General features: G+C 43.9%; 1 protein-coding gene across 1 annotated transcript in view; it reads left to right on the top strand.

Moving 5' to 3' along the window:
• LOC138737294 (piezo-type mechanosensitive ion channel component 2-like) overlaps nucleotides 1-27,502 on the top strand; it is a 150,460-nt gene that overhangs the window by 38,016 nt on the left and 84,942 nt on the right. The window contains exons 17-31 of the mRNA XM_069888047.1: nucleotides 400-573; nucleotides 4,747-4,875; nucleotides 5,455-5,654; nucleotides 12,294-12,357; nucleotides 12,458-12,490; nucleotides 13,325-13,618; nucleotides 14,905-14,987; nucleotides 15,158-15,347; nucleotides 17,145-17,288; nucleotides 18,774-18,804; nucleotides 19,669-19,957; nucleotides 20,190-20,456; nucleotides 20,543-20,700; nucleotides 22,641-22,853; nucleotides 25,208-25,309. Of these exons, the coding sequence (XP_069744148.1) occupies nucleotides 400-573; nucleotides 4,747-4,875; nucleotides 5,455-5,654; nucleotides 12,294-12,357; nucleotides 12,458-12,490; nucleotides 13,325-13,618; nucleotides 14,905-14,987; nucleotides 15,158-15,347; nucleotides 17,145-17,288; nucleotides 18,774-18,804; nucleotides 19,669-19,957; nucleotides 20,190-20,456; nucleotides 20,543-20,700; nucleotides 22,641-22,853; nucleotides 25,208-25,309 (2,371 nt within the window). The remainder of the gene's footprint in view (nucleotides 1-399; nucleotides 574-4,746; nucleotides 4,876-5,454; nucleotides 5,655-12,293; nucleotides 12,358-12,457; nucleotides 12,491-13,324; nucleotides 13,619-14,904; nucleotides 14,988-15,157; nucleotides 15,348-17,144; nucleotides 17,289-18,773; nucleotides 18,805-19,668; nucleotides 19,958-20,189; nucleotides 20,457-20,542; nucleotides 20,701-22,640; nucleotides 22,854-25,207; nucleotides 25,310-27,502) is intronic.

Here is a 27,502-nt window from a genome sequence, read left to right as displayed (position 1 = left end):
AGACTGTGTCCATGGGTAGAAACAAGCAGTCAATATTTCTGGTCTATAAGGGGTTCAGATCCCAAATGTTGACTGACCATTTCTACTCCTGGACACTGCGTGACCTGCTGAACTCATCCAGCAGTTCTTTGTTTGCACAAGATTCAAGCATGTGCAGTTCTTGGGTCTCTCTCTACCCTTCAGCTTCCTGTTGGTCACTGAATCCACCTGCTGCTCTGTAACGAGAGGGTAATCTACTCTCCCGGGATTTGGAGACCAAAGTCGAGGCCATTATCTGGCTGTCTCTGGAGGATCCAGACATTGACTCGAAGCTGGCACCACCTTCAGCCTGGCGCTTGGTGCCTACGAAGGGTTTGAAGTGCTGTGGACAAACGTGCATCCTGCTCTTCCCTTTTTCAGTTTGAAGGACCTGGGCTTGGAACAGCACGACACCACCAAGCTGTTTGCCCATATCCTGCTGCCGTCCACCTTCCTCCTCACCTGCATCCTGCAGCTGCATTACTTCCACGACCATTTCCTCCGCCTCACCGATTTGAAGTTGGTCAGCCCCAGCCAAGGGAGCATCACCTGCAGGTATGTCTCTGCTGACCTTCACCTGCACACGTTCAGTGTGGGGTGGTTTTGAAGGTATTTGATGGCTTGGCATAGGTGGGATGACATGTGGGGCACAACCTTCTCCAAAGGGTTTCTTCACTTACTCTTGAGAAACCCTGAACAGCACAGGACAACGGACAGTGATTGAGAGTAAAGTCATGCAGTCCACAACAAGGCTGGCTTGGATATTTGCTCTAGAAAACATAGGAACTTCTCACACTAATCATCTGAGACTCTCAATTGTTCAAGGCAATATTTATTTATTTATTTGTCTGTATGTGTGTTTGGTTGTGTGTCTGCATGTTTTTGTAGCAAAGGCAAAAAACACTGTTTCTGTACAATCTGATGACCATAAACTTGACTTGACCTAACTTGACTATAGCAGCGAAGAAGGCCCTGCTCACCCCACTGAGCCCATTCCAGCCCCCAGCAGAGTAATTCCATCGGTCCCTTTCCCCTTGAGACTCTGAACGCAGTTGTTGGGAAGGTCCAGTGTAACGAGCTACTGTTGTGCAGAGTCCAGTGACTTGGGGTACTAGGGTTAAGGCGGACACTGGTTCCAGGTAGCAGGGTTAAGGCAGTCACTGGCTGGGGAAATACCACGTGTAAGCCAGTCACTAGCTTGGGATGTAGAGATTGAGGCAGTCACTGGTCCCAGGGTTCAACGAGTGAAGGCTTCAATCTGCTTGCTTCGGGGGACACATGAGCTTTCTTAAGCCTAAAGTTGGACTGCAAGCTATGCATCTCTTCTATAACCCATCCCTTCCTCTGATGGATTTCTCCACTCCAGACACAGTCTATAATGAGTGACTTCCCCCACCTCCACAGGTCATCTCGCAAGTCCCTTCCCAAATTGTGGATTGCTGGAAAGGAGAGGTTTCTCCAGAGGACAGCATTCTAAGAAACAAATGTACCCTTAAGCTATGCCATGGTCCTTGGAGAGATGACCGCTCCAGAGGACCCCAAGTTTTCTTCCATGCATCTCTCTGAACACCTGGTTTGTACACAGCACATTTCACATGGAAGCATGATACCAAACCATCCCTTCTACTGGCTCCATCTGCACCCATTTACCTCTCCGTTACCGGTGAGATCTGGGGATCACTCAGCTTGCCTTAGCCTTTCTTTCAAGACATTTGCCCATCTTCCTTGAGTGTCACTTAAAATTCTTTGTAACCCACTGTCCAGATATTTAACTCTCATCTCTTTTCCCCCTTCCCTGCTTCTTATCCCCTCTACTCTTATCTCGATAAAGGGTCCTCACTCAAAACATTGACTGATCATTTCAATCTGTGCATTCAGCCTGACTCACTGATAGGGTGGCCAGACATCCAGTTTTAGGCCAGACAGTTCAGCTTTTGTGGACTCTGTCCTCCGTCTGGTGCCAGCTCGAGCTGAACGTTAATTTGTCCTCCATTTGGGGCAGAAAAGGCACTTAGCCTTTAAATTCAACATGCATGGCCACGCTTCTTCTCAAGCACATATGCTGTGAGGGAGGAGTGTGATGGCAGCGCACCCCCCCACCCCGAAAAAATTTCTGATGCTGACCTGCCTGCGTCACTAGTGTGCATCAAGCATCACTAGCATCTAAGCTTGACTCCCGCAAGTGACTTCATACAATAAAGCAGCGATTTTTGTCTGCTATATTGGAGGATGTTAACGTTCATTTGGCAGGTAGATTTCATCACCCCCTCTCTCCAGCTCTGAGCGAATTTAGGAGCGTTGGATTGTGCATCCCCCCCCCCCCCCCCAACCCATGTCCCCTATAAGACTCGTTCTGGCACCAACCCTGCTCTGCACGTCCTCCATTTTGCTAAGTTTGAAACAGCCAACCTACTCAATGAGTGCCTCCAGCGGCTCATTGATTGCTCAAGACTGCAGCATCTGCACCCTTTTTGTTTCCGTTTCCTTCCACGTTGGAACTATTCAAGCGGGGAGAACAAGGAGGAACAAGCAAACAAAGCGTATTATCCAGGGCCATAAACCTTCAATTGTTAGCAGAGCTACAAAAAGATGGATGTGGGTTTGGATGGATCCGAGAGGAGAAGGCAAGTTTCAAAGACTAGCGCAGGAGAAAGGGGGTTTAACTGTTACACTAGGACTGAGACGGAAGAGCTAATTAATTGGGATGGGCTCAAGCTGAGACCAGAGTCCAGGCTAGCATCTATGTCAGGGCTCCCTATCTGATAAAGAAGGGAAAGAGGCAGGAAAAGTTTGTTGATCTGCTGGGACCTAATCATGAACACAGAGCAAAATGTGAATCGTGAAACAAGAGACCGTTTCACAGTGAAAGTGCATCAGTAAATAAAAACTGTATCAGAATCCGATTTATTGTCAAGAATTTGCAGCAGTAGGATTGTGCACAAAAGGTGCAAAATTGCTATAAATTACTGTTCCGTAAATAAAATGTGTAGAAATAAATAATTAGTACAAAAAAAAGAGAAAAGAGTGAGGTAGTATCTGTAGGTTCATTGTCCTTTCAGAATTCTGATGGTAGAGGGGAAGAAGTTTTTGTAGCATTAGGTGTGTGCCTTCAGGCTCCTGTACCTCCTTCCTGATGGCAGCAGTGAGAAGAGGGCATGGCCTGGGTGGTGAGGGTCCTCGATGATGGGGGCTGCCTTCTTGAGACACTGCCTTTTAAAGATGTCCATGATGGCACCTGCCGAGTTTACAACCCTCTGTAGCCTTTTCCTGTCCTGTGCACGGGCACCTTCATACCAGGCAGTGATGACACCAGTCAGAATGCTCTCCATGGTACACATGTAGAATTTTGCAAGAGTCTTTGGTGACGTACCAAATCTCCTCTAACTCCTAACGAAATATAGCTACTGGCAACTCTTCTTCATGATTTCATCAACATGATGGCCCTAGGATAGCTCTTCAGAGATGTTTGCATCAAGGAATTTGAAGTTCTTAACCTTGTCCACTGCTGACCCCTCGATGAGGACAGGTTTGTGTTCTCCTGGTGTCCTCTTCCTGAAGTCCATAATCAATTCCTTAGTTTTGCTAATGCTGAGGGCAAGGTTGTTGTTGTGACACCACTCTACTGGTTGATCCTGTATACTTCTTCATTGCCTAACGATTCTGCCGGCAACCATGATCTCATCAGCTAATTTGTAGGTGAGATTTGAATTCTGCCTAGTCACACAGACATGAGAATAGAGCAGTGGGCTAAGCACACATCCTTGAAGTGTGCCTGTGTTGATTGTCAGAGAGATGTTGCCAATTCACACTGACTGAGGTCTTCTGTTGAGGAAGTCAAGAATCCAGTTGCGGAGGGAGATGCAGAGGCCCAGATTTTGAAGCTTGCTGACCAGTAATGAGGGGATGAGAGTTAATGAAGAGTCTGATGTGCGTATTGCTTGTTGCCCAGATGATCCAGGGCTGAGTGGAGAGCCAGTGAGATTGCATCTGCTGTGGAACAATTGTGGTGATGGGCAAATTGTAGTGGGGCCAGGTCCTTTCCTATGTATGAATTAATTCTGGCCTTGACCAACCTCTCAAAACATTTCATTACTAGAGGAAGCAGGGGTGGGGGGGGTGGGGGAGAGACCTGATAGAGGTTTATAAAATCATGGCAGGTAAGATGGACTATCAGAATTTTTTTTAACCAGGAAAAAAGCTGGAGGACTTTCACTCGGTGAAGCGGGGGGTGGGTGGGGGGGGGGGTGGAGATGCCAGAAAAGAGTGGAATAGATGGATTGAGTCTCTACAATTTTCTTCCTTTCTTCTTTCAACAGTGTTAGATCTATTCCACATGGATCTGGTGACTTAGCCAAATTCAATAATTAATTAAATTTGATACTTCCTCTGCACATTCTTTGCATCCACGCACAAGTTACCTTTATGATCTCTGAAAGCTCTGCTCTTCAGTTTTTCTCTTGCTCTTTATCCACCAATAAGACCTTCTTTGGGGTTTATTTGCCAATATCTCATCACCTCCTCACATGGCTTGTATTTTCCTCTTTGGCTTCACTCCAGGCTTTCCATATGCTTCCAGGCACTTGGTGCCCAGATGATCCAGGGCTGAGTGGAGAGCCAGTGAGATTGCATCTGCTGTGGAACAATTGTGGTGATGGGCAAATTGTAGTGGGGCCAGGTCCTTTCCTATGTATGAATTAATTCTGGCCTTCTGTGCACCTTGTCATTCAGGGTCATCTGGATCTGGCAGGCCTCCGCTCTCTTCACGTGGGAGCACATTCACCCTGAACCTCCTCGAAGGAATCCCGTTGCTCTGAATATGAGTTACCTTCCAGTTATTTCTCGTCCCCTTTTTGCAAAGTCAATTTGCGGTTCAGTAAAATTGGCCATATCCCAAATAGAACTTCTGTCCTTTTCCCTCACTACTAAAATCAAACTGAATTATGACCCTTATCTCACAAATGTGCTCCTTTTTTTCAGTCTACCATGTTTCAACCCCTGAGATTCAATCCAGAATTACCATTCTGTCTCCCCCACTCCATCCCTTGATGCATACATTCTGTCTACCATGTTTCAACCCCTGAGATTCAATCCAGAATTACCATTCTGTCTCCCCCACCCCATCCCTTGATGCATACTGACTGAAAATAGTTCTCCCTATGAGGAGTCATGTGATAGAATAATGCCTGGTCAGGTAAAACCAGCCCTCTCCAGAAAAAAAGTTTGGAAAAGACAAAGCTCAACAAAAATAAAATATAAGAAATAGAAGATAAAGTTACAGAGAAGAGAAAGAAGATGGCACCCAAGAAGGAGAAAGTAAAAACAACTCAAAAAAAAAAGTCACCGGAGAAGAAAGAAGAAGGCCTTACCTGCACGAAGGAACAGGGAGCTGTGGTGGCGAGGAGCGCCCGATCCCTGAGGTTGGTGCCTGCCCTGTAGAGTTGCGACCTCCCGACCGGAGGACTTCAAAAATGGCTCTGGGAGCCAATCAAAAGTGTGCAGTGCACAATCAAAGGAAAAAGAAGACACCAATGGGAGGGGTGCTCAGCAGAGGAGTGGGCAGCCACAGCGCAACCAGCTGAGGGATGCCCGACACCAGGGCGCTCAGCTGGAGGATGAGGATGGTGGCAGGGGAGGGAGTGAGGAAACAGACGAGGGAGAAAGATGGAGGGGTGACCAACAAGAGGATCAATAGCAGGAGGCCCGACAGACGGACAGCCCAGGAGGGGAGGACCAACAGTGAGGCCCAGCAAGAGGAGGCCTGACAAAGAGATATAAGCAGCTCATCAGGAAAAACAAAAGAGACACAGACACAAAGAAGAGAAGAATAGACACAAGTACAGACACAGAGAAGAGGAAGAAGACCAAGATCTTCACAGAGAAATAGAAGATAAAACTGATGGACAGAATATAGATAGTCTTTTTTGAAGAACAAATGAGATCATTAAAAGAATGCTTATCATTAGAATTTAGTGCAATTAAAAGGAAAATGAAAAGAGCAGAAGATAAAATGCAAAGTTTAGAGCAGGTCATAACAGAAATAGGGAAAAGAGTAGAGAATGTGGAAGTGTGGGAAACAGCTGTAGAAATGGAAGTAAATGACTTAAGAGAAAAATTGGAAGTGACAAAAAAATAAAGAGACACAAGAGTTGTTATCTCAGAAAATTGATACTTTTGAAAATTATACTAGGTGAAACAACATAAAAAATAGTGGGCCTGAAGGAGGGTGAAGAAGGCAGAGACATGAAGGAATTTATAAAAGGATGGATCCCGAAGGTCCTGGGAGCGACAGAAATGCAGGAAGAAATGGAAATAGAAAGGGCACACAGAGCACTAGCTCCGAAACCGCAGACACATCAAAAACCAAGATCCATCTTAGTAAAATTTTTGAGATATACAAGAGAAAACATACTGGAACAGGCAAGGAATAAAGTGAGAGAAGATAATAAGCCATTGGAATACAAGGGTCAAAAATATTTTTTTAACCCAGACATAAGTTTTGAACTCTTAAAGAAGAGGAATGATTTTATGGGAAAAAGGTTACAAATTCATGTTAAGACATCCAGCTGTGCTTAAAATATTTATACCCGGGGAGCAAAATAGACTGTTCTTGGATCCAGAGGAAGCGCTAGAATTCGCAAAACGTTTGCAGGACAGAAGAACAGATGGAGGTGTGATAAGAATGAAGAACGGCGATAAAGTGTGTGTGTGTGTGTATGTGTGTGTGTGTGTGTGTGTGTGTCTATATATAATATATATATATATAAAGATGTAAAAACAATGATATGTAAAGAACTAAAGAGGGAAAAGAGAAGGAAGGAAGTAAGGGGAAAAAAGAGAGCTTTGTTATCTGTGTGGGAAAAATAAGTGTTTTCTGGAGGAGGAGAGGGAATAACCGTCACTGCAAAATCAGTTGACGCTTGCGAGCAAGATCGCAATCCAAATGGAAAGGGGAGTTGTGGTTGTCCAGCAAGGGATAAGGGGCAACTCAGAGAGGGGGGAGCATTTGGGGTTAAGATATTATTGGGTGTAAGAATTGTTGGAGTATTTTATGTTTTAAATGTGTTGTCGTACATTGAGTTTAATAAGGGAAAACTAAGAGATGAAAATGGGAAAAAGGGGAATGAAGGTGGTGAGGAGGTGGAAAAGAGGTGTAAGCAAGATGTAAGATGGCCACGTTGAACTATATGACTATAAACATTAATGGAATACTTAACCAACTTAAAAGAAAGAGGCTACTAAATTTACTGAAGAAAGAAAAAATAGATATAGCATTTGTGCAGGAAACACATCTAACTGAAGTGGAACATAACAGATTAAAGATAGACTGGGTAGGACACGTAGCGGCAGCATCATATAATTCAAAAGCTAGAGGTGTAGCCATATTAGTTAACAAAAATGTACCAATCAAAATAGAGGAGGAAATAATAGATCCGGCAGGGAGGTATGTAATGATAAAGTGTCAGATATACTCAGAATTTTGGAATTTACTCAATATATATGCACCTAATGAAGAGGATCAAAAATTTATGCAGGATACTTTTCTGAAGATTGCAGACACACAAGGAAATATATTGATAGGAGGGGATTTTAACGTTAATTTGGATCCAATGTTGGATAAAACTGGACAAAAGTCGAGTAATAAGAATAAAGTAGCCAAATTTATGGTTAAATCAATGCAGGAAATGAAACATGGATATATGGAGGAGGCAGCACCCAAGAGAGAAGGAATACTCATATTATTCAAGTAGGCACAAAACTTACTCGAGGATTGATATGTTTTTGTTGTCGGCCCATATGCAAGGGAGAGTTAGGAAAACTGAGTATAAAGCTAGATTACTATCTGATCATTCACCCCTGTTATTAGCAATAGGACTAGAAGACATCCCACCAAGAACATATAGATGGAGGTTAAACTCTATGCTACTTAAAAGGCAGGAATTTAGAGAGTTTATTGAACACCAAATTAAAACATATTTTGAAATAAACAGAATCAGTGAATGACATATTTATATTATGGGATGCATTGAAAGCCTTCATTAGAGGGCAGGTAATAAGTTATGTAACTTAGATGAAAAAGGATTACAATCGGGAAATAGAGCAGTTGGAAAGGGAGATAGTAAGTACAGAAAAGAAACTAGTAAAAAGGGATGATATAACAAAAAAGAGAGAATTGGCGGACAAAAAAATAAAATACGAAACATTACAAACATATAAGGTGGAGAAGAACATAATGAAAACAAAGCAAAAGTATTATGAACTGGGAGAAAAAACACACAAAATATTAGCTTTGCAACTTAGAACAAGCTAGAAGAACTGTATTGGCCTCAAGGAAAAAGGACGAACAAATTACATATAACCCAACAGAGATTAATGAAAATTTTAAGGAATTTTATGAACAATTATACCAAACTGAGAGTGAGGGGAAAAATGATAAAATAGGAGTTTTTAGCTAAAATTGAACTGCCGAAATTGCAAGAGGAACAAAACAAACTAATAAAACCATTTGAAATAGAGGAAGTACAGGATATATTAAAAAAGCTGCCAAACAATAAAACACCAGGAGAAGATGGATTCCCAATAGAATTTTATAAAACATTTCAAGAGTTATTAATTCCTCCTCTCCTGGAAGTAATGAACCAGATAGAAGAAACACAAAACTTGCCAGATTCATGTTTCTTTCTTTGGCTTGGCTTCGCGGACGAAGATTTATGGAGGATTATGTCCACGTCTGTTGCAGGCTCATTGGTGACTGACAAGTCCGATGAGGGACAGGCAGGCACGGTTGCAAGGGAAAATTGGTTGGTTGGGGTTAGGTGTTGGGTTTTTCCTCCTTTGTCTTTTGTCAGTGAGATGGGCTCTGCGGTCTTCTTCAAAGGAGGTTGCTGCCCGCCGAACTGTGAGGTGCCAAGATGCACAGTTGGAGGCGATATCAGCCCACTGGCGGTGGTCAATGTGGCAGACACCAAGAGATTTCTTTAAACAGTCCTTTTACCTCTTCTTTGGTGCACCTCTGTCTCAGTGGCCAGTGGAGAGCTCGCCATATAACACGATCTTGGGAAGGCGATGGTCCTCCATTCTGGAGACGTGACCCACCCAGTGCAGTTGGGTCTTCAGCAGCGTGGATTCGATGCTTGTGGATTCTGTCAGCTCGAGTACTTAGAAGTTGGTGATGAAGTCATTCCAATGAATGTTGAGGATGGAGCGGAGACAGTGGTGATGGAAGCGTTCTAGGAGCCGTAGGTGATGCCGGTAGAGGACTAATGATTCAGAGCTGAACAGGAGAGTGGATATGACAACGGCTCTGTACACGCTGATCTTTGTGTGTTTCTTCAAGTGATGCTTTTTCCAGACTCTTTTGTGTAATCTTCCAAAGGCGCTATTTGCCTTGGCGAGTCTGTTGTCTATCTCTTTGTCGATCCTTGCATCAGATGAAATGGTGCAGCCGAGGTAGGTAAACTGGTTGACTGTTTTGAGTTCTGTGTGTGCAATGGAGATGTGGTAGTCATGGTGGGGAGCTGGTTGATGGAGGACCTCAGTTTTCTTCAGGCTGACTTCCAGGCCAAATATTTTGGCAGTTTCCGCAAAACAGGACGTCATGCGCTGGAGAGCTGGCTCTGAATGGGCAACTAAAGCGGCATCATCTGCAAAGAGTAGTTCATGGACAAGTTGCTCTTGTGTCTTGGAGTGAGCCTGATTCATGTAAGACAGCAATAATTACAGTAATACCAAAGACTGGGAAAGATCCATTAACACCAGCATCATATAGACCAATATCTCTACTTAATTCAGATATAAGATAATAGTGAAATTATTAGCAAACAGATTGGCTGATTGTGTACCAAAAATAGTAAAACAAGATCAAACTGGATTTATTAAGAAAAGATGAACAGCGGACAATGTCTGTAAACTTAATCTAATTCATGCAGTTCAAAGAAATAAGAAACCAACAGTAGCTGTTGCTTTAGACGCAGAAAAAGCCTTTGACAGAGTAGAGTGGAACTACTTATTTAAAGTATTACAGAAGTTCAATCTACCAGAAAAATATATTAATTGGATTAAACCATTGTATAATGGACCATTGGCGAAGGGAGCAGTAAATGGATATATATCAAGCCAATTTAAATTTAGTAGGTCAACTAGACAGGGATGTCCATTATCCCCCTCATTGTTTGCCTTAGCAATAGAACCTTTGGCAGAACTGATAAGAATAGAAATTAAAATAAAAGGGATAAAAATAAAGGAGAAGGAGTATAAAATCAGCTTATTTGCAGATGTCATCATAATATACCTAACAGAATCAAAGATATCAATAAAAGAATTACATAAGAAATTGAAGGAATATGGAGAAATATCGGGGTACAAGATCAATGCAAATAAAAGTGAAGTGATGGCAATGAGTAATGCGGATTATACAGAATTTAAAAAAGAATCACCATTTAAATGGCAAACTCAAGCAATCAGATACCTAGGTATTAGGTTAGATAATAATTTAAGCCACTTGTACAAACTAAATAATCAGCCACTAATAAAGAAATTACAGGAAGACTTAGAACATTGGAAAAAAATTATAGCTAACATTGATAGGGAGGATAAACTGCATTAAAATGAATGTCTTCCCAAGGATACAATACTCATTTCAAACGTTACCAATTCCCTTAACAGAAAAATTCTTTAATGAACTAAAGAGAATAATAAGGAAATTCTTGTGGAAAGGGAGGAAACCGAGGGTAGTGGATAAATTAACAGAGAGGTATAACCAAGGTGGTTTGCAGTTAGCAAACTTTAGAAATTATTATAGAGTCGGACAATTAAGGTATTTATCAGATTTTTACCAGACAAGGGAAAAACCAGACTGGATTAAGATAGAACTGGATAAAATAGGGGAGAAGGTACCGGAACATATACTTTATAAGTGGGATGAAAAGCTGGTGCAATATAAAAGCCATCATTTACTTAATACATGGAAGAAGATCCACAGAGAAAGGAAAAAAAATGAATTACCAAATACCAAAATTATTATTGACGGAAAATCCACTAATCCCCTTTACAATAGATAACCTTTCCTTTAGAGAATGGGAGAGAAAAGGAATCAAAAGAATAGAAAATTGTTTTTTTGGGAAATAATTTGTTAACATTTTGAACAGTTGAAATACAAATATGGAATAGCTCATGGTACAATATTTGTATATCATCAACTGAAAGCTTATTTAAAGGATAAATTGGGAAACAGATTGAGATTACCAGAAGGAAGCAGCTTTGAATATGTGATTACAGACACAATGATAATTAAAAGATTTATAATGAACATGTACATTAAGCTGCAAGGTAAGGAAAATTATGAAATAAACTATAAACCTAAACAAAAGTGGGAAAAGGATTTAAAGATTAAAAAATGAAACATGAGAAAAGTTATGATCCGGAACTATGAAGAATATAATAAACACAAGGTTACATATGATACAGTATAATTGGTTACACAGGTTATATATCACTCCTCAAAAGTTAAAAGAATGGGATCCAACATTATCAGATAGATGTTTTTACTGTAAGAAGGAAATGGGAACAACAGTGCATGCTATTTGGGCATGTAAGAAAGTGAAAATGTTTTGGGAAGATCTAAATCAGATATTAAATAAAATCACAAAAAATAACATACCAAAAAATCCAGAGATCTTTCTTTTAAGTAACATAAGAAATAAAGAATTAGGCCTCAAATTGGATAAAGCGCAAAAAAGATTCATTATGATAGCCTTAGCAGTAGCAAAAAAATGTATAATGTCAACTTGGAAAATGGAAGAGAGCCTGAGAATACAGCAATGGTAGATGGAAATGAATAAATGTATTCCATTGGAAAAAATATCATATAATTTAAAAAAATAAAGTCACGTTTGAACAAATTTGGGAACCATACATGGAACATAACAGAGAAAGCTTGCCTCGGACTTCCATCCCGTAAAATGATAAGAAGACAAAACAACTTGATTCAGTGTGTAACAAATAGATGACACATTTTTCTTGTTTATTTTCCTTTGTGTGAAGATATTGTTTTATGGTTTTATTGTATTGTATATGTTGAATATTTATGAGTTTTGGAGGGGGGTGGGAAGAGGGGAGGGAAGGAAAGGGGGAAAAAGGGGAGAAAATGCCACTGTGTATATTTAATGAGAAACGTTTGTATATATTTTGGTTGATATGGTTCACAGTGTGAAAAATTAAAAAATTATTTAAAAAAACAGTTCTTAAATAATGACAGCCATTTGTGCACTCAATCCCAGTCAGTATTGAAGTTGCTGAAATCTCTCAATATCATTGCCACAGGAAGGCACATCAGCATGAATGGTGAAGCTGATGCCCCTCACCTCCAAAGACCCTGATCACAGTTTACAACAAACGCCATGACTTGGGTTTAAATGTTCATGAGCTCCTTTTTATTTTGCAGCATCGCAACTGAAGCAAGAAAGCTGAGCAAGAGGTGAGTTCCAGCAACCCACCCTCTCCACCTTCCTTCAGTGGAGTTAGCTGTGTGTTCACCACAATAACCAAGTTAATACTTTCATGGTTTTATCCCTGAAATGCCATAATTTCTATTTTGTGAGAGGCCTTTGGCCAAGTTCTAAAAGAACAATGTTGGTGGTTCCTCACCTGTGTCAATGTAAGACGATGCTGCGTGCAGGTCTTAGACAAGAGACGTCTTTGAAGAGGCTCAGCTAATGGTCCCTCGAAGTGAAAAGGAAAGGGTCACTTTCGGATCCGACGCAAAATCCAAAGCCCCACCTGCCCTCCCGTATGTACATTTGATAGTCCACTGCCCGACGTTGACCAGCATCTGGAGATGCGTGTGACAATTATACATCTGATTATCAGATGTATAAATGTACAATCTGAACCGTCAGGAAAAAGTGGGCTGTTCGTAACCACCAGGCAAAAGTAAGCAAAGCAAATTTATCAGAAGTCTTCCCTCTCTTGTTCTACATGCAATGATTCTCTTTGCAAATGTTTAAAAATTACACCATGGGATCTTGCTTGTCATGTTGCTCTTGCCAGAGAGGTGTTGCTCACCTGAAAGTCCCTGGAGAAGGCAGTGATGAGCTGCTGCTCCAAACCGCCACATGATGGAGGTGATAAATGTTGGGGAATCGGAAAGTGCTGGCAGAAAGCCCTGCTGGGTCACTCCAAGACTGTTTGTAAATACTGTACTCCATCATGCCTTCACTCATGACAGAGGGGTTGGATGCTTCATGGAGAGGGTGAATGCCTCCAGGAGATTGGTAGGATTCTAATTAAATTGGCTGCTTCATCATCACAGGAACAGGTCCTTTGGCTCACCTAACACTGACCCCAGGGCACACTTTCACACTTGGCTGACATTGTGCCTTTCTGTTCATTGGGAATATTTCCATTGCACTCCCAACATGCCTGAAAGATTGTGGAAAGGCTCTGGGGAGTTGGGAGCTGAGCCAGTCACTGCCTTGCCAGAAGATTTGTGTGGAAGGTCTAATCACATTTCTGGTGAGCGGAGACAAGCCATTTTGCTAACCATGGAGTTTCCCGCCATTGGCTATTGGGGGAAGATGCTTGATGGCCTCTTGTTGGAGATCACGTTATCTGGCACTCTATAGTCCAGCTGTGACATGCACAGCAGCCTAGGCTCAGATGGTGCCAACTGGTATGTTCCGTCCCCCAAGGAGATGCAGAGTTGGATGCTACTCACAGGTCGCTCCTCAGTTGGTTGAACTTTGGATCTTTAGGGAATCGAGGGACGTGGGTTAGTGCAGGAAAGGTGAAATACCAGTTATGGTACTGAGATACTGTGCAAGAATGGTCTGCTAGGCTTCTGTCTCTCAGTATGGAGACTAGGAGTTTGATAAAACTGCTGAAGATATGGCAGCTGTATAAAACTTTGGTTGGAGCATTGTGTGCAGTTCTGGTCATCCTATTACAGGAAGGATGTGGAGGCTTTTGAAACAGCGCAGAAGGGATTAATCAGGATGTTGCCTGGATTAGAGGGTGTGAGCTATGGGGAATATTTGGACAAACTTGGATTGTTTACTTTGGGGTTTTGGAGGCTTAGGGGAGTCTTGATGGAAGTTTATAAAATTGGGAGAGACATCATAGAACAATTACAGCACAGAAAAGGGCCACTTTGGTCTCTCTAGTCTGTGCTGAACCACTTTTTCTTGCCTAGTCCTACTGACCTGCACCCAGCCCATAGCCCTCCATATCTCTCCCATGTATGTACCTGTCCAAGTTTCCCTTGAATGTTAAAATCAAGCCTGCATCTACCACTTCAGTTGGAAGCTCGTTCCACACCCCCACCACTCTCTGAGTGAAGTTCCTGCTAAACTTTTGCCTTTCACCCTTAACCCATGTCCTCTTGTTTGAATCTCACCCTCAATGGAAAAAGCCTGTCTACCCTGTCTATTCCTCTCATAATTTTGAACACCTCTATCAAATCTCCTCTCATTCTTCTACACTCCAGGGAATAAAGTCCATACCTGTTTAACCTTTTCCTGTAACTCAGTTCCTGAAGTCCAGGCAACATCCTAGAAAATCGCTGCCCTCTCTCTATCTTATTGATATCCTTTCTGTAGCTAGGTGATCAAAACTGCACAAAATACTCCAAAATTGGCCTCACCAATGTCTTGCACAACTTTAACATAACATCCCAACTCCTGTACTCAGTAGTTTGATTTATGAAGGCCAATATACCAAAAGCTCTCTTTACAACCCTATTCACCTGTGATGCCACTTTCAGATATTCCTAGATCCCTCTGTTCTACCACATTCCCCAGTACCCTACCATTCACCATATATGTCCTTGGTTTGTCCTTCCAAAATGCAACACCTCACACTTGTCTGCATTAAATTCCATCTGCCATTTTTCAGGCCACTTTACCAGCTTGTCCAAATCCTCTTTCAAGCTTTGAAAACCTTTGCTGTCCACAATGCCTCCAATCTTAGTGTCATCTGTAAACTTACTAATCTATTGAACCACATTGTCATTTAGATCATTAATGAAGATGACAAATACAGGCATATCTAGGGTACGGCAGGTGGGGCAGAGAACAAGGGCGTAATTGTCCTCACCTGACCTGCCCAATAGCTGAATCACTAGCTCAATAATGAATCTCCATCCCAGGGGTGCAATGCTGGGTTTCCGGGGCTGGCTTGAGTGCCCCGGAGGACCACTCCAGGCTGGCATCTCATTGGGCCACTTCAGGGCCGCTCGTCGGCACCAGCAGCTCAATGGGAAAAATGGCCGTCTTCCCTACCTATAATCCTACACACAACTGGAACAGTTCTGCCAGCACCAGCCAGGGAAATGCAGAGTGATTCCAACTGCATGGAGGATTATGGGTAGAGAAGACGGCCATTTTACTCATTGATCCTGTTTTGAGTCACTGGCACCGACAAGCAGCCCGATGAGATGCCGGAGGCCAGAGGGGCAGGCGGGGTTGTCGTAACCAGTGTTGGCCACCCCCTGCACCTTCCAGTGGAGAACGGAATGGCAGGTCGGTAACGCAGACTTCTAATACATTATCGCAACGTGTGAGTAATTTACAGGGATGCGTGTGGCAGTTTTTGGATGTTTTTTTAAACACGGGAGGAGCGATTTTATTGGGAACCCTAGGGCGCTACTGATGACTAGCAACAATGGTCCCAGTAACAATCCCTGAGGGAAACCACTAGTCACAGGCCTCCAATCTGATGACCCCTAGGGTGGACAGTCAGAATTTCCTTCCCAGGGTTAAAATGTCAAATAGTAGAGGGCATGTAGGGCTAAAGGGAGATGTGTGGGGCATAGACCGGTAGGTGCCTAGATAGGCTGCCATGGTAGTGGTGGAAGCAGATACAATTGTGGTGTTTAATAGGCTTCTAGATAAACAGACAAGCAAGCAGGGAATGGAGGGATAAGTATGAGCAGAATTTTAATTTGGTTATTATGTTCGGCACAGACTTAGTGGACCAAAGGGCCTGTTTCTGTGCTGTTCTCTATATATAACTGTATGTGATGAAAGGGATAACCTGATGGTCTAATTACAGAAGAGCCCTTCTCACTGTACCCAGTATTCTGTGACAAACTGGAACCATGCTCAACTATCGATGTGCTACAACTGGGATGATTGGCCTCCTATGACCATTTATTGCAAGATGCGACTCCACCAGAGGAGATCTTATCCCTTGCTTTCTATCACTGGCAGTCTGACCCGTGAGAGGCGAATGTGCCTGTTATCATGTATGTGAGGTCTGGGGACCACCAGAATGCCAATGTGTACAACCCATTCCTACTCTCCTTGTGGCAGTGAGAAGCTGCTTTTTAAAACCCTTCGTCAATGAAGTACAACGAAGAGACTTGCTTAGCCAATTTTAAGGACAGTTAACTGGGCCTGGACTTGAAAACAAATCAGCTGGTGAACATTCCTTGCTTTTGATGGACAGATATCCAACAAGCTGGTTGTGAAGGTCAGCCAGGCTGTTGATTGTTTCTATTTAGGACTGAGGCTTGGGCATTACTAGCTCGTCCAGTGTTATTCTCCATCCCTCACTGACCATGGAGGGGACAAAACTGGCCAGTCATAGTCATAGTCATACAGTAAACAGGCCCTTTCACTCAATTTCACACACTGACCAAAATGTCGCATCTGCCAGCATTTGGCCCATTTCCCTCATTTATCTGTCCATTTTTTTCCTTAAACATTGCAATAGATCCTGCCTCAAACACCTCTGGCAACCCATTCCATGCACCCACCACCCTTCATATTGCTGTGAAATGAAAGTATTCCAATCATTCTGAGGGGCAGGTATTTCTGGTGATTTTTGCATGGATCCAGTCAGGGAATGGGAATATTTCAAACAGGACATGAAAGGGGGTGTGGAAGTGTTCCAATGTACCCCTAACCTTCTGAATGGTGGATGTCACAGGTTGGAGGGGAAGCCTTGATGAGATGCTTCAGGGCAACCTCCTCTCACAGTTTCCAACCCAAGGTCACCTGGTTTGACCAATCTTTCAGCAGATGACAATCGAATAAAGTTAAGCTCCATCGCCTTGTAAGTGAGCAATATCTCCATTTTTACAGTAATCCAACTGCAGTATGAGTAGCATTGTTTTTTTTTCCCCCTGCCAGGTTAAACGATAAACACAGCGAGGACATCAGTAGCAGGAGTGCCATCTTGGAGAAGCTCCGATTTGAAGACGAGAAGCCTGGTTTGGAGTTGGAGGATGAGCCAGATACAAAAGGTAATCTCAAGCTTCCCACCACTGGGTCAATGTGACCTGGACTTTGAACTTGAGCTTGTGTGGATTTCTACCTTCTCTCCTGTTTATTGCTGCAATATACCAAGACATTCTGATGTCTTGAGAGTGGAGAGCAGTCAACTTAAACATTCGGATTGGCTGCTCTAAGTGCAATCTACATAACACTTCATAGATATGTAAGTACATCCTAACATCCACAGTAAACCTCTTCTGTCACTCTTGGACCTTTGATGCTGGGCGAACAGATCCACTCACATCCCACTTTAAGTAATCCCTAGGCCATCAATGCTCTATGATTAGTAAGGGATTGCTTAATTTGGGATGTGAGTGAGAAGGGAAAGTTGAGAATCACTGCTCCAGACTCCATTGTTACTGAAATATTTTGCTTGAGAAAAATTGTCATTGGCCCATTTCCTTTGGAGTTATGATACCGTGCACATAACGAGTCAGTTCGGTACAAATTTCAAACTTTTTATTTCCACCCACCTATCACCTTGAGCAATCCCTTACTAATCACAGAGCCCTGATGGTATAGGGATTACTAAAAGTGGATGTGAGTGGAAAGAAAAAGGTTGAGAAGCAATGCTCTAGATCACACATGTCAAACTCAGGCCCGCGGGCCAAATTTGGCCCGTGATATAATTATATTTGGCCCGTAAGATCATATCAAATATGTATTAGAGCTGGCCGCCGCACCAGTAAAGCGCATGCACAGCTAATACTACAAATCTCAGAATGCTTTGCAAATGCATTGGTGCCGGCCCGTCAGCCTGCTAATCGCCCCCACCTCCTCTCATTAGCATCTGCGACCTGTCGCCTAACTCACATGTAATAAACCCCTTAAGAAAAATGGCCAAACGAAAGACAGAAAACAGAACTTTTCAAGACAGGTGGGAGGCAGACTATATGTTCATCATTTTAAAAGACAAACCTGTTTGTCATTAAAGCAAGTTGTTATTTTTTTGACTTGTTGGCTTGTGAAAAAACTACATTTAAAAGGAGCTTAAAGGCTATAGAGAAATATTATTTATTGAATATTTTATTTCTCATTTGTTAATGCTTCTTCTGGAAAGAGTTTAACCAAAACTATTATTAAACATTTATTTTAATAAGAAAAAGTTTAACATTCCATATGTTGAAAGAAGAGAAAACATGCAGATGTTGTTGAAAATTTTCAATAAATATTTAGTTTGGCCCATGACTTAGTCAAAGTTTTTAATTTTGGCCCTCTGTGAATTTGAGTTTGACACCCCTGCTCTAGATTATTGGATATTATTCCTCTTACTACACAAATACACTTCTGTTTCATGTTTTTAATGTTACACAGTAGTATCATACTTTTTCCAGCGAAACTGTGAGTTTAAAGGGAGCAAAAAATACATGAGCATTCTGCAAGGTTAGTGCCATGCTATTACAGTACCAGGGACCTGGTTTTGAATCCACCACTGTCTCTAAGGAGTTTGTACGTTCTACTTGTATCTCCGCGGGTTTCCTTCAGGTGCTCCAGTTTCTTCCCTCATTTCAAAGACGTACAAGATTAGCAGGTTTATTGGTCACTTGGACCGATATAGGTAGTGTGGGCTCATAGGCCTTTAACTTTGCTGTATCTCTAAATTAAATTATTATTTTAAAGCTTCTGTGTCTCTGCAAACCCACCAATGTTCCTCTTTGCTTTTGTTCCGGTCCCTGACCATGTCTGACTCTTCTCCACGTTCTTGACCCCTGATGGGTGAGCTAGATGATGGGGTTTCCAAACAATCAGATGCTGGGCTATTGGAGTTTCACTGCAGCTCTGCACATCTGCTTTGTTCTGCACAACGTGGAAGGTAGCACATCGGGTGCTGCCCTGACCTGTTTGCTTTCTTGTACTGGGACATGGATGATACTGGAAATGCCTGCATTTATTTCTGAGAGCAGTTAAGGCTTAAGATGAGAAAAAAAGAGTTTGCAAGGGGAATTAAGAAGGATTGTGACCCAGGAACCCACAGCCAGAGGTGATGCAAGCAAACACTATCATGATGTTTAAGACACATTTAGACAGACTGTTCAGGAGGCAGTTTAAAAACCCACAAAATGCTGGAGGGACTCAGCTGGTCTTGCAGCATCCATAAGAAATAAAGATATATTGCCACCATTTCGGGCCTGAGCCCTTCTTCAATGAGAAGGAAAAGAATAAGCAAAGGACAGAAATCTTGGAATAGAGACAGTGCCAGCTGGGGGAGGAGTCCAGGCCAACAAAAGGTGCTAATTAGATATGATCGGGGAGAGGTGAGAATTGGACTTTGTCTGTGCGAAGGGAGACAGAGGGAAAAGGGGGGGGGGGGGGGGAAGAAGTGGGGTGGGGTGGGTTAACAAAAGGCAGAGATGTTGATGTTAATGCTATCTGGTTGAAGGGTGCCCAGACAGAAGATGAAGTGTCAATCCTCCAATCTGCGAGTGATCTCACTCTGGCAATGCGTGAGACCATGGGCAGACATCTCGGCAAGGGAATGGGATGGGGAATTGAAATGGGTGGCCACTGGGAGGTCCACGCTATTGCGGTCGAGGTGCTCAATGAAGCAATCTCCCAGTCTGCGCCCAGTCCCTCTAATTTAGAGGAGACCCCAGCGGGAGCACCGGATGCTGATTCACAAGTGAAATGTTTCTTCACCTGGAAGGACTGGTTGGAACCCCGAAATGGTGGTGAGAGAGGAGGTGTGGGTGCAAGTGGAGCATCTTCTGTGGTCTTCTGAAGGCAGGACAGAAAGGGAGACAGCCTAATGTTGGCAGATGGGATTAGTGTAGAGGGGCAAAAGGGCCAGTGTGGATATGGTGAGCTGAAGGGTCTGTTTGTGCGCTGTGCAACATTGTGACTTTTCATAGTGGACACAAAGCCTGAGGCACTCTGCAAATTATTTTTACTTTTAAAATTTAGACGTACAAATTTTGTCCCATGAGTCTGTGCTGCCCAATTTACATCTAATTAACCTATACCCCTGTTATGTTTCGAACAGTGGGAGGAAAGCAGAGCCCCTGGGGGAATCCCATGCAGTCATAGAGAAAACAATTAAACAGACATTGCGGGATTTGAACCCCGGTCCCGATCACTGGCGCTGTAAAGGCGTTGCACTGATCGCTACGCCAACCGTGCTGCCCCAGTGTTTGACCTTGTTCCTTCAGAACTTTGCAGCAGCGGTTTCTGGCAGAAAATGTGCACAGACCATACAAAGGCCACTATGTGACAGGCTCTTATCCTGGGAAGTGCCAAGAATCTTCTCTGTTTCGCAGATCCCTGTCCCTGGAGCATGGTGATTGACAGACTGACCACCCTGTTCTTGAAGTTCCTGGAACTGATGCACCAAGCCCAGGTGCTGATGTGGAGACTGCTGGAGCTCCATATCATCGAGATCGTCTCGTCCTGTATCATCTGGATCACATTGAGAGAGGTGAGTGGGTCAAAAAAAGGGAAGGCCTTCAACACAGTCAGAAAAAAATAAATAGTACATGACTGGCGCAAACCCGGGATGGCCAAACTCTGAAAGCTCCGGAGTCCTGCGTCCAACCTGGTTGTCAAGAAACAAGACTGCCTTTTAAATGTTGTGAATGTCCAGGGTGGGAGTCAGGAGAAGTTTGTGCTTTTCTTGTCTGAGGAGGACCCGAAGGTGGGCAAAAGATTAACTCAGAAAATTGAATTAAATTTTCCTCCAGTGACAGCGATTCAAAGCTGTGGAGGTCAATCCAGATCTTCCAACATCTGGGGAAAAGCCGTGTTTGATCTTCCTAGAGGAAGCACAAGCAGCAGGTGCACGAGGGAGTTGCAGTCTTCCAACTCACAGGAGCCTTCCCAACTAGCTGTGTGGATGATGAGTCTGGGGTTCTGGAGGCAGGGATTGGTATGTGATCTGTTCTCAGGGTGAGACTAAAGGTGCAGGATCGGCCCATGGATTGGGTCTGGAGGGCAGGGATTGCTAGGGGATTTGTCCATCGGAAAGGTTTGGAAGTTGGCTGGGGTTTTTGCCCTGCTGACAGGAGATCCCACATGAGGATGATCCTCTCGGGGACATGGGTCCATCTGCCCATCCTCAAGCAAGGGTCGACTCGGGTGGGCACGGCCTAGGGAGACAGCAACAAGGTCTTCCTGAGGTTTCAGATATCCAGCCAGCAACAACTCCACAAACCAACCAGCATCTGGAATAAGCTTCCAGGGAGAGTAATGGAGGTGAGAATACAATTTAAGATGCATGGAAAACAACAGTTTTCAGCTCATTCTGCCCGTGCAATATTATCATTCTGCCTAGTCCCATTGACCTGCACCCAGACCGTAGCCCTCCAGACCCCTCCCATCCATGTACATGTCGAAATTTTTTCTTGAATATCAAAATTGAGCCCACATTCCCCACTTCATATGGCAGCACGCTCCACGCTCCCACCACCCCCTGCATGAAGTTCTCCTTAAACAACTCCGCTTTTACTCTTAACCCATGTCCTCTAGTTCTTGTTTCACCTAACCTCTGGAAAAAGCCTGCTTATATTTACTTTCTCTCTACCCCTCCCAATTTTCTACACCCTTATCAAATCTGCCCTTATTTGCTGACACCCGAGGGCATAAGAGTCCTAACCTGTTTGTTGTTTCCCTGTAACTCAGTTCCTCAAGTCCGTCAGCAGCCTTCTCTGCTCTGCTCTTTCAGTCTTATTGATATCTTTCCTGTAGTTAGGTGACCAAAACTACACAATGTTCCAAATTTAGTCTCATAATGTCCAGTACAACTTCACCATACATCCCAAGACCTGTACTCAAAGCTTTGATTTGTTGAGGCCAATATGCAAAAGCTCTCTTTATGACTCTGTCCACCTGTGATGCCACTTTCAAGGAATTATGTATCTTGTCTATTAAGTGACCAAAACTGCACTGTGGTGTGATTATTCTGTTCTTTTAGCAGGTGAATTTAGCAAGTTACCTGCAGAAATGGTTCAGGGTAGTTCCACTGCAAGAAAAATATTGATTAAACCCTCAGTGTTTCTATCCTTGTGCCCAAGTCTGGAAAACAAGTATCTCATTAGTGAGGGCATCAAGGGATATGGGGAAAAGGGCGGAAATTGGAACCAGTGTAGAGTAGCTTAGTGAATTTTTACGGAACAGACGTGATGGGCCTAGTGGCCTGCTTCTGTTCCTTGATCTTGTGATCTTGTGAACATGAAGGACAAAATCCAGCACAGGGTGACTTCATGTTGAATCAGGGAAGGAGGAATTGCCTGGGATGTGACCCTGACCTCCTTGGTCCCAGCGTGGAAATATCAGGGATCAGGGTGAGGTGATTGTTGTGATGCACTTGGTTTCTTGTGAACTGCTTGAGGACCTGACACTGAGTGTTTAAATCTTCTACAGGTGTCCCTGATGAATTATGTCTTCTTCATTCTCTGGGTTTTTGCCCTGCCCTATTCCTCATTCCGTCCATTGGCATCCAGCATTTCCACGGTGTGGGCCTGTGTCATGATCATCTGCAAGATGATGTACCAGCTAAAGATAGTTAATTTAGCCAAGTATTCGACAAACTGCACTCTGGTAAGCATGATTCCCCTCTTCGGTGACAATCTGGGTGTTCAGGTCCATTGCTCCCTGAAAGTCACCACACAGGTGGACAGGGTGTTAAAGAAGCTGCATGCTCAGCTTGACTTCATTGGGTGGGGCTTTGAGGATCAGGGCACACTTGATGAAACTTCCAGTTGAGTTGCACTGTGCAGTTCTGGTCATCCATAACGGGCAGGACGTGGAGGTCTGTGAAAGGGCATGCAGGAGAGTTAGCGGGGTGCTGCTGGAGACAGGTGTTTGAGCTACAAGAAGAGGTTGGGCAAACTTGGGTTGCTTTCTCTGGAGTGTCAGAGCTAATGAAATGATAAGAGGCATGGATCTGGTTGATAATCTGAATCTTTTCCCAGGGTACATATGTCACATGTTAGAGGACAAGGTGAGATGGACAAGTGCTTTACTCAGAGAGTGGTCAGTGTCTGGAATGGGCTGCCGGGGTGGTGGTGAAACCAGATATAAACATAGGCATTTAAGAGGCTTCTGGCTAGGCAGATGAATATTCAGGGCATGGAGGGATGTGGATAATGTACAGGCAGAAGAGATGTGGTTTAACTGGGCATCGTGTTCAGAGCAGTCATCGAGGGCCGAAGGGCCTATGCTGTTCTATGTTTCACGTGATCGTTTGGCCTCACCTCCAGTTTGCTCATCACCTTTGATGTCCAATATTTGGTCATTTGGCTTCCAAAGCTCCCTAGGGATGGAATTCCAAAGACCCACAGCCCTCTGACAGAAGAAATTCTGAAATGGATGACCCCGATTGTGAAGCGATGTCTCCGAGCTCTGGGTTCTCCCATTGGATGAAGCATCCTCTCAGTGCCACTTTATAAAGCCCTTGCCTCTCAGTCTTCTCAATTCCAGTGAATGTGGGCTTCTGGTTCAGAGTCTGGGTCTCAAGACCTGTTTCTGCTCCGATTCCAGGGGCCCAGATTGCTCCGTGGTTGCTGAACTACCCTCTTCCTCGCTCTCTGGCTGTCTTTCGAAGGTAACCTTTCAAATCCAGAAACAGATCCGTGAACCCTCTTTGAACTGTCTCCAATATCTCTCCTTGCATAAGGAAACAGAATTCCAATGCAACACTCCATCTGTGGTCTCACCAACACCCTGTGCAATTTATTCTCCTTCTGTTTTGCAATAAAGACTAATATCTCATTAGCTCCAGCCCATTACGCATTGTTCCTGCACACAAACTTCTCCCTTCCCCCTATCCCTCCACCCTTGTGTTCTGGGATAGAGGGGATCTGGGTGTCTTTGATTTTGTCTCTCTTCACTTTTCTCTGTTCAGTCCTCCTTCCAAAATCCCCGCACTGTGATCCATCTCCCAAATTCTTCCACACACTGCTTTAACTTGTCCATACACTGCTGCACACTTAGAAACATTGGCTGCAACACACTTGGTCCCTTCATCTCCGTTAATATACAGATTGTAAGTAATTGGGAGGTCACGTTTCTCTCGTCCTCTGCCCTATGATCCAGAATTGGATAGGCTGGCTCTGGCTGAGGGGTGACATCTGGAGGTTTATAGGATCAGGAGATGCAAGGATAAAGTGAATTCTCACGGTCCTTTCTCTCTCAGGGTTGACGATTCTCAAGTGACAGAAGATAGATTGAGAATGAGAGAGAGCAGGGGCAACGTTTTCACTTAGAGGGTGGTCGTATCTGGAACGAGCTGCCTGAGGAAGTGGAAGAAGCAAGAACAATTGCCATTCAAAAGACTTTTGGGCAGATCTGTGGACAGGAAGGGATAGGGACCTAATGCAGACAAGTGGGACCAGAATGCCAACCTGATCAGTATGGAAGAGTTGGGCCCAAGGGCTTGCTTGGTGCTGTACGACCTTCCATGAATCTTGAGAGACAATACTCAGGCACTCTGCTGCACCAGCAGGTTTTCGGAAAGACTGGCTCTCGCCTCTTGATACCAATACAGTTTTAAACGTTGCAGAACAGTGCAAGATGTTTCCTGGTGAACCACTGAGTTTAAAGGGTATGTGGGGAAACAAACTGTCATGGTTTTCACACAATAGAGTGGCATGGCCAGCAAAGTATTGCCACGGTGTCAGCGGCCCAGGTTCAAATCCAGTGCTGTCTGTAAGAAGTGTGTACGTTTTCCCCATGTCCACATGAGTTTCCACAGGGTGCTCCGGTTTCCTTCCATCCTTCAAAATGTATGGGGGATTGTAGGTTCATTGGTTGGGGGGCACGGGCTCGTGGGCCAGAAGGCCCTGTTTCCATGGTGTATGTTTTTAATATTTTTTAAAATTAAAATTGAGCACATTCTTCTCAGAGTTTGACTGTATTTTCTTTCTCATTCTCTCCAGCACATTTTCATATTGATGTTGTTATCTTGTATTCTGCAGAATGGAAGCCAGGAGCAGGTGCCCACGTCTGTTCTGTACGCAGGCCCCATTGACCCCATGTATTGGTACGGAGCACTGAGGAAATGTGAAGAGGACGTCATGCCCTGTGTGAAGGTGCAATGCCCTTGGCATATTCCAATGACACATGGTCTGCCTTTGGAAGGTGCACCCTCATTGCAGGGATTGGAAATTTCTCATCCTTCTGGAGTCACTGGAGCGAAGACTCCATAGGATGGATCCCAGTGTCTGAGTTTAGATCGTGGTTAACAGATTGCCTCTGGGCCCCAATAGGTCCGCTGCTGCTGAAGGGTGAGATGTGTCCATCAGAAGATTGTGCTCTACTTTGTAATGCCATTGGTTAGCAGGGGAAGCGTTCTATGTCTTTAATTTTCCCTTGTCGAGTGGGAACAAATGATCAAAAGTGAGGCTGTGGGCCAAGTGCTGGTCAATGGGATGAGTATAGATGATCAGCAGAGATGTGGTGGGCTAAAGGGTCTGTTTCTGTAGTCTCTGGGTCCATTATTATGAACAAACCAGCATCTAACTCCACCTCTTTCTCTCCTTCCCCAACCCCATGGCAGAATGATCACTATCCTCTTTCCTCAGTCAGTTGTTTACAACACAGCAAGGATGGTAATCAACACCTGAAACGTGTTCAGATTTGCTGCAACCTCCCAACTCCAATAGGTCAAGATTCTGCAGTGCTCAAAAACCTGGAAATAGGCCCTTCGGCCCAACTTTCCTACACTGACCAAAATGTCCCATCTGCCCATTTTTTGACACGTGTCCCTCTTATCCACGAATCCGTCCAAACATTTCTCAAACATTGCAATGGTACCTGCCTCCACCACCTTCAGCATCCTGTTCCACACACCCACCATCCTCTGTGTATTTTTTAAAAAGTTACCCCTCAGGTTCCCATTAAATCTCTCCCCCCCCCCCCACCCCCTTCCTCTGGCTGCTGATACCCCAACTCTGTAGACCTCTATGAGATCACCCCTCATCAACCTGCGCTCCAAGGAATAAAGCCCTAGCCTGTTCAGCCTCTCCCTATAATCAATTCCACCTCTGAGTCCTGGCAAAGATTTGTCTCCGCACCCTCTCCAGGTCAACAACCGCTTTCTTATAGCACTATGACTATAAATGACTCAATACTCCAAATGGGGCCTCCCATCATCTTATGAAACTGTAGCATGACCTCCCTACTTCTACACTCAATACTCTGATTAAGACCAATTTGAAAGCCTTTGTGGCCACCCCATCTACTGTGACACCACTCTCAATGGACTAGCCCCTCTGTTCCTAGATCCCTGTGCTCCACAACACTCCTCAGATCCCTACTGTGTAGGTCCCACCTATTAGACTTTCCAAATTCAGTACTTGCCAAACTTTTTTAAACCAATGGCTATTTTTTTTTGTTTGGAAGTATAATTGCTCTGGGAGAAATGGGGGAAGGGTGGGGTGTGGAGAGCAGTGTAAGGACAATAGGATCAGAAAACTGAAATGAATGACCACATAATCCCTTTTATTTTAGCCATAATTTATTCCTCAAACAAGAGTAGCAGGGTAGATGAACTTGGTCTTAGTCGAATGGTGCCAGAGGCAGCTACAGTGCAAGTGTTGTGTCTTGTTACAGATGCCGGGACCCACTCTTTGACTCACGTCCTGGATTGCCCCAGAGAACTGGATAGTTGGCCCCGAAGCGCAAATCCCAGTTTGCATCATGATGTCAGACCCCAGGCCTCCCACGGTTATCAGTCTTGAGCTCGTCGAGCCACTCAGTTGTCCAGAGCCAGCTGGAGCCAGTTCGTGGCACCAACCTGGCAGTGCAAGTCCCACTCCAGAGACCAGAGGACAGAAAGTAAGGCTGATACACCAATGTGTTTCTGGAGGACTGCTACCATGTCAGATCTAGCATGTAAAAGCAAGGCTTCACCTACCCTTTCAGAGGAATGTGAATATAACCTCTTGAAACTTTAATGAAGAAGTCCAAGGGAGCCAACTCCAGTGATTGAAATAATATTAATATATTAACCAGTTTACCAATATCATGTTTCTGTTGGGGGAAGCCGTCTCCAGATTGATTGAGGTATTAAAATATTGTGATAATGGTATGCTCCAAACATCCCTCATTAACTGAAAAGCCCTTTTGGATGGCTGGTAGGGATATGAAATGGTTGATTTAAATGCCAAGAGTTAAACAAGAAAGTCTGCAGATGCTGGAGAAATTCAGTAGGTCATGCAGCATCCACTGGAAATGAAGGGGAACCAACATTTACCTGAGGAAGGGCTTGGGCCTGAAACATT

Source organism: Narcine bancroftii, chromosome 6 (genome assembly GCF_036971445.1).
Source record: "Narcine bancroftii isolate sNarBan1 chromosome 6, sNarBan1.hap1, whole genome shotgun sequence".
In the NCBI taxonomy this organism is placed as follows: Eukaryota; Metazoa; Chordata; class Chondrichthyes; order Torpediniformes; family Narcinidae; genus Narcine; species Narcine bancroftii.
The sequence above is the reverse complement of the archived record's forward strand: the minus strand, read 5'-3'. Positions and strand labels throughout refer to the sequence as shown.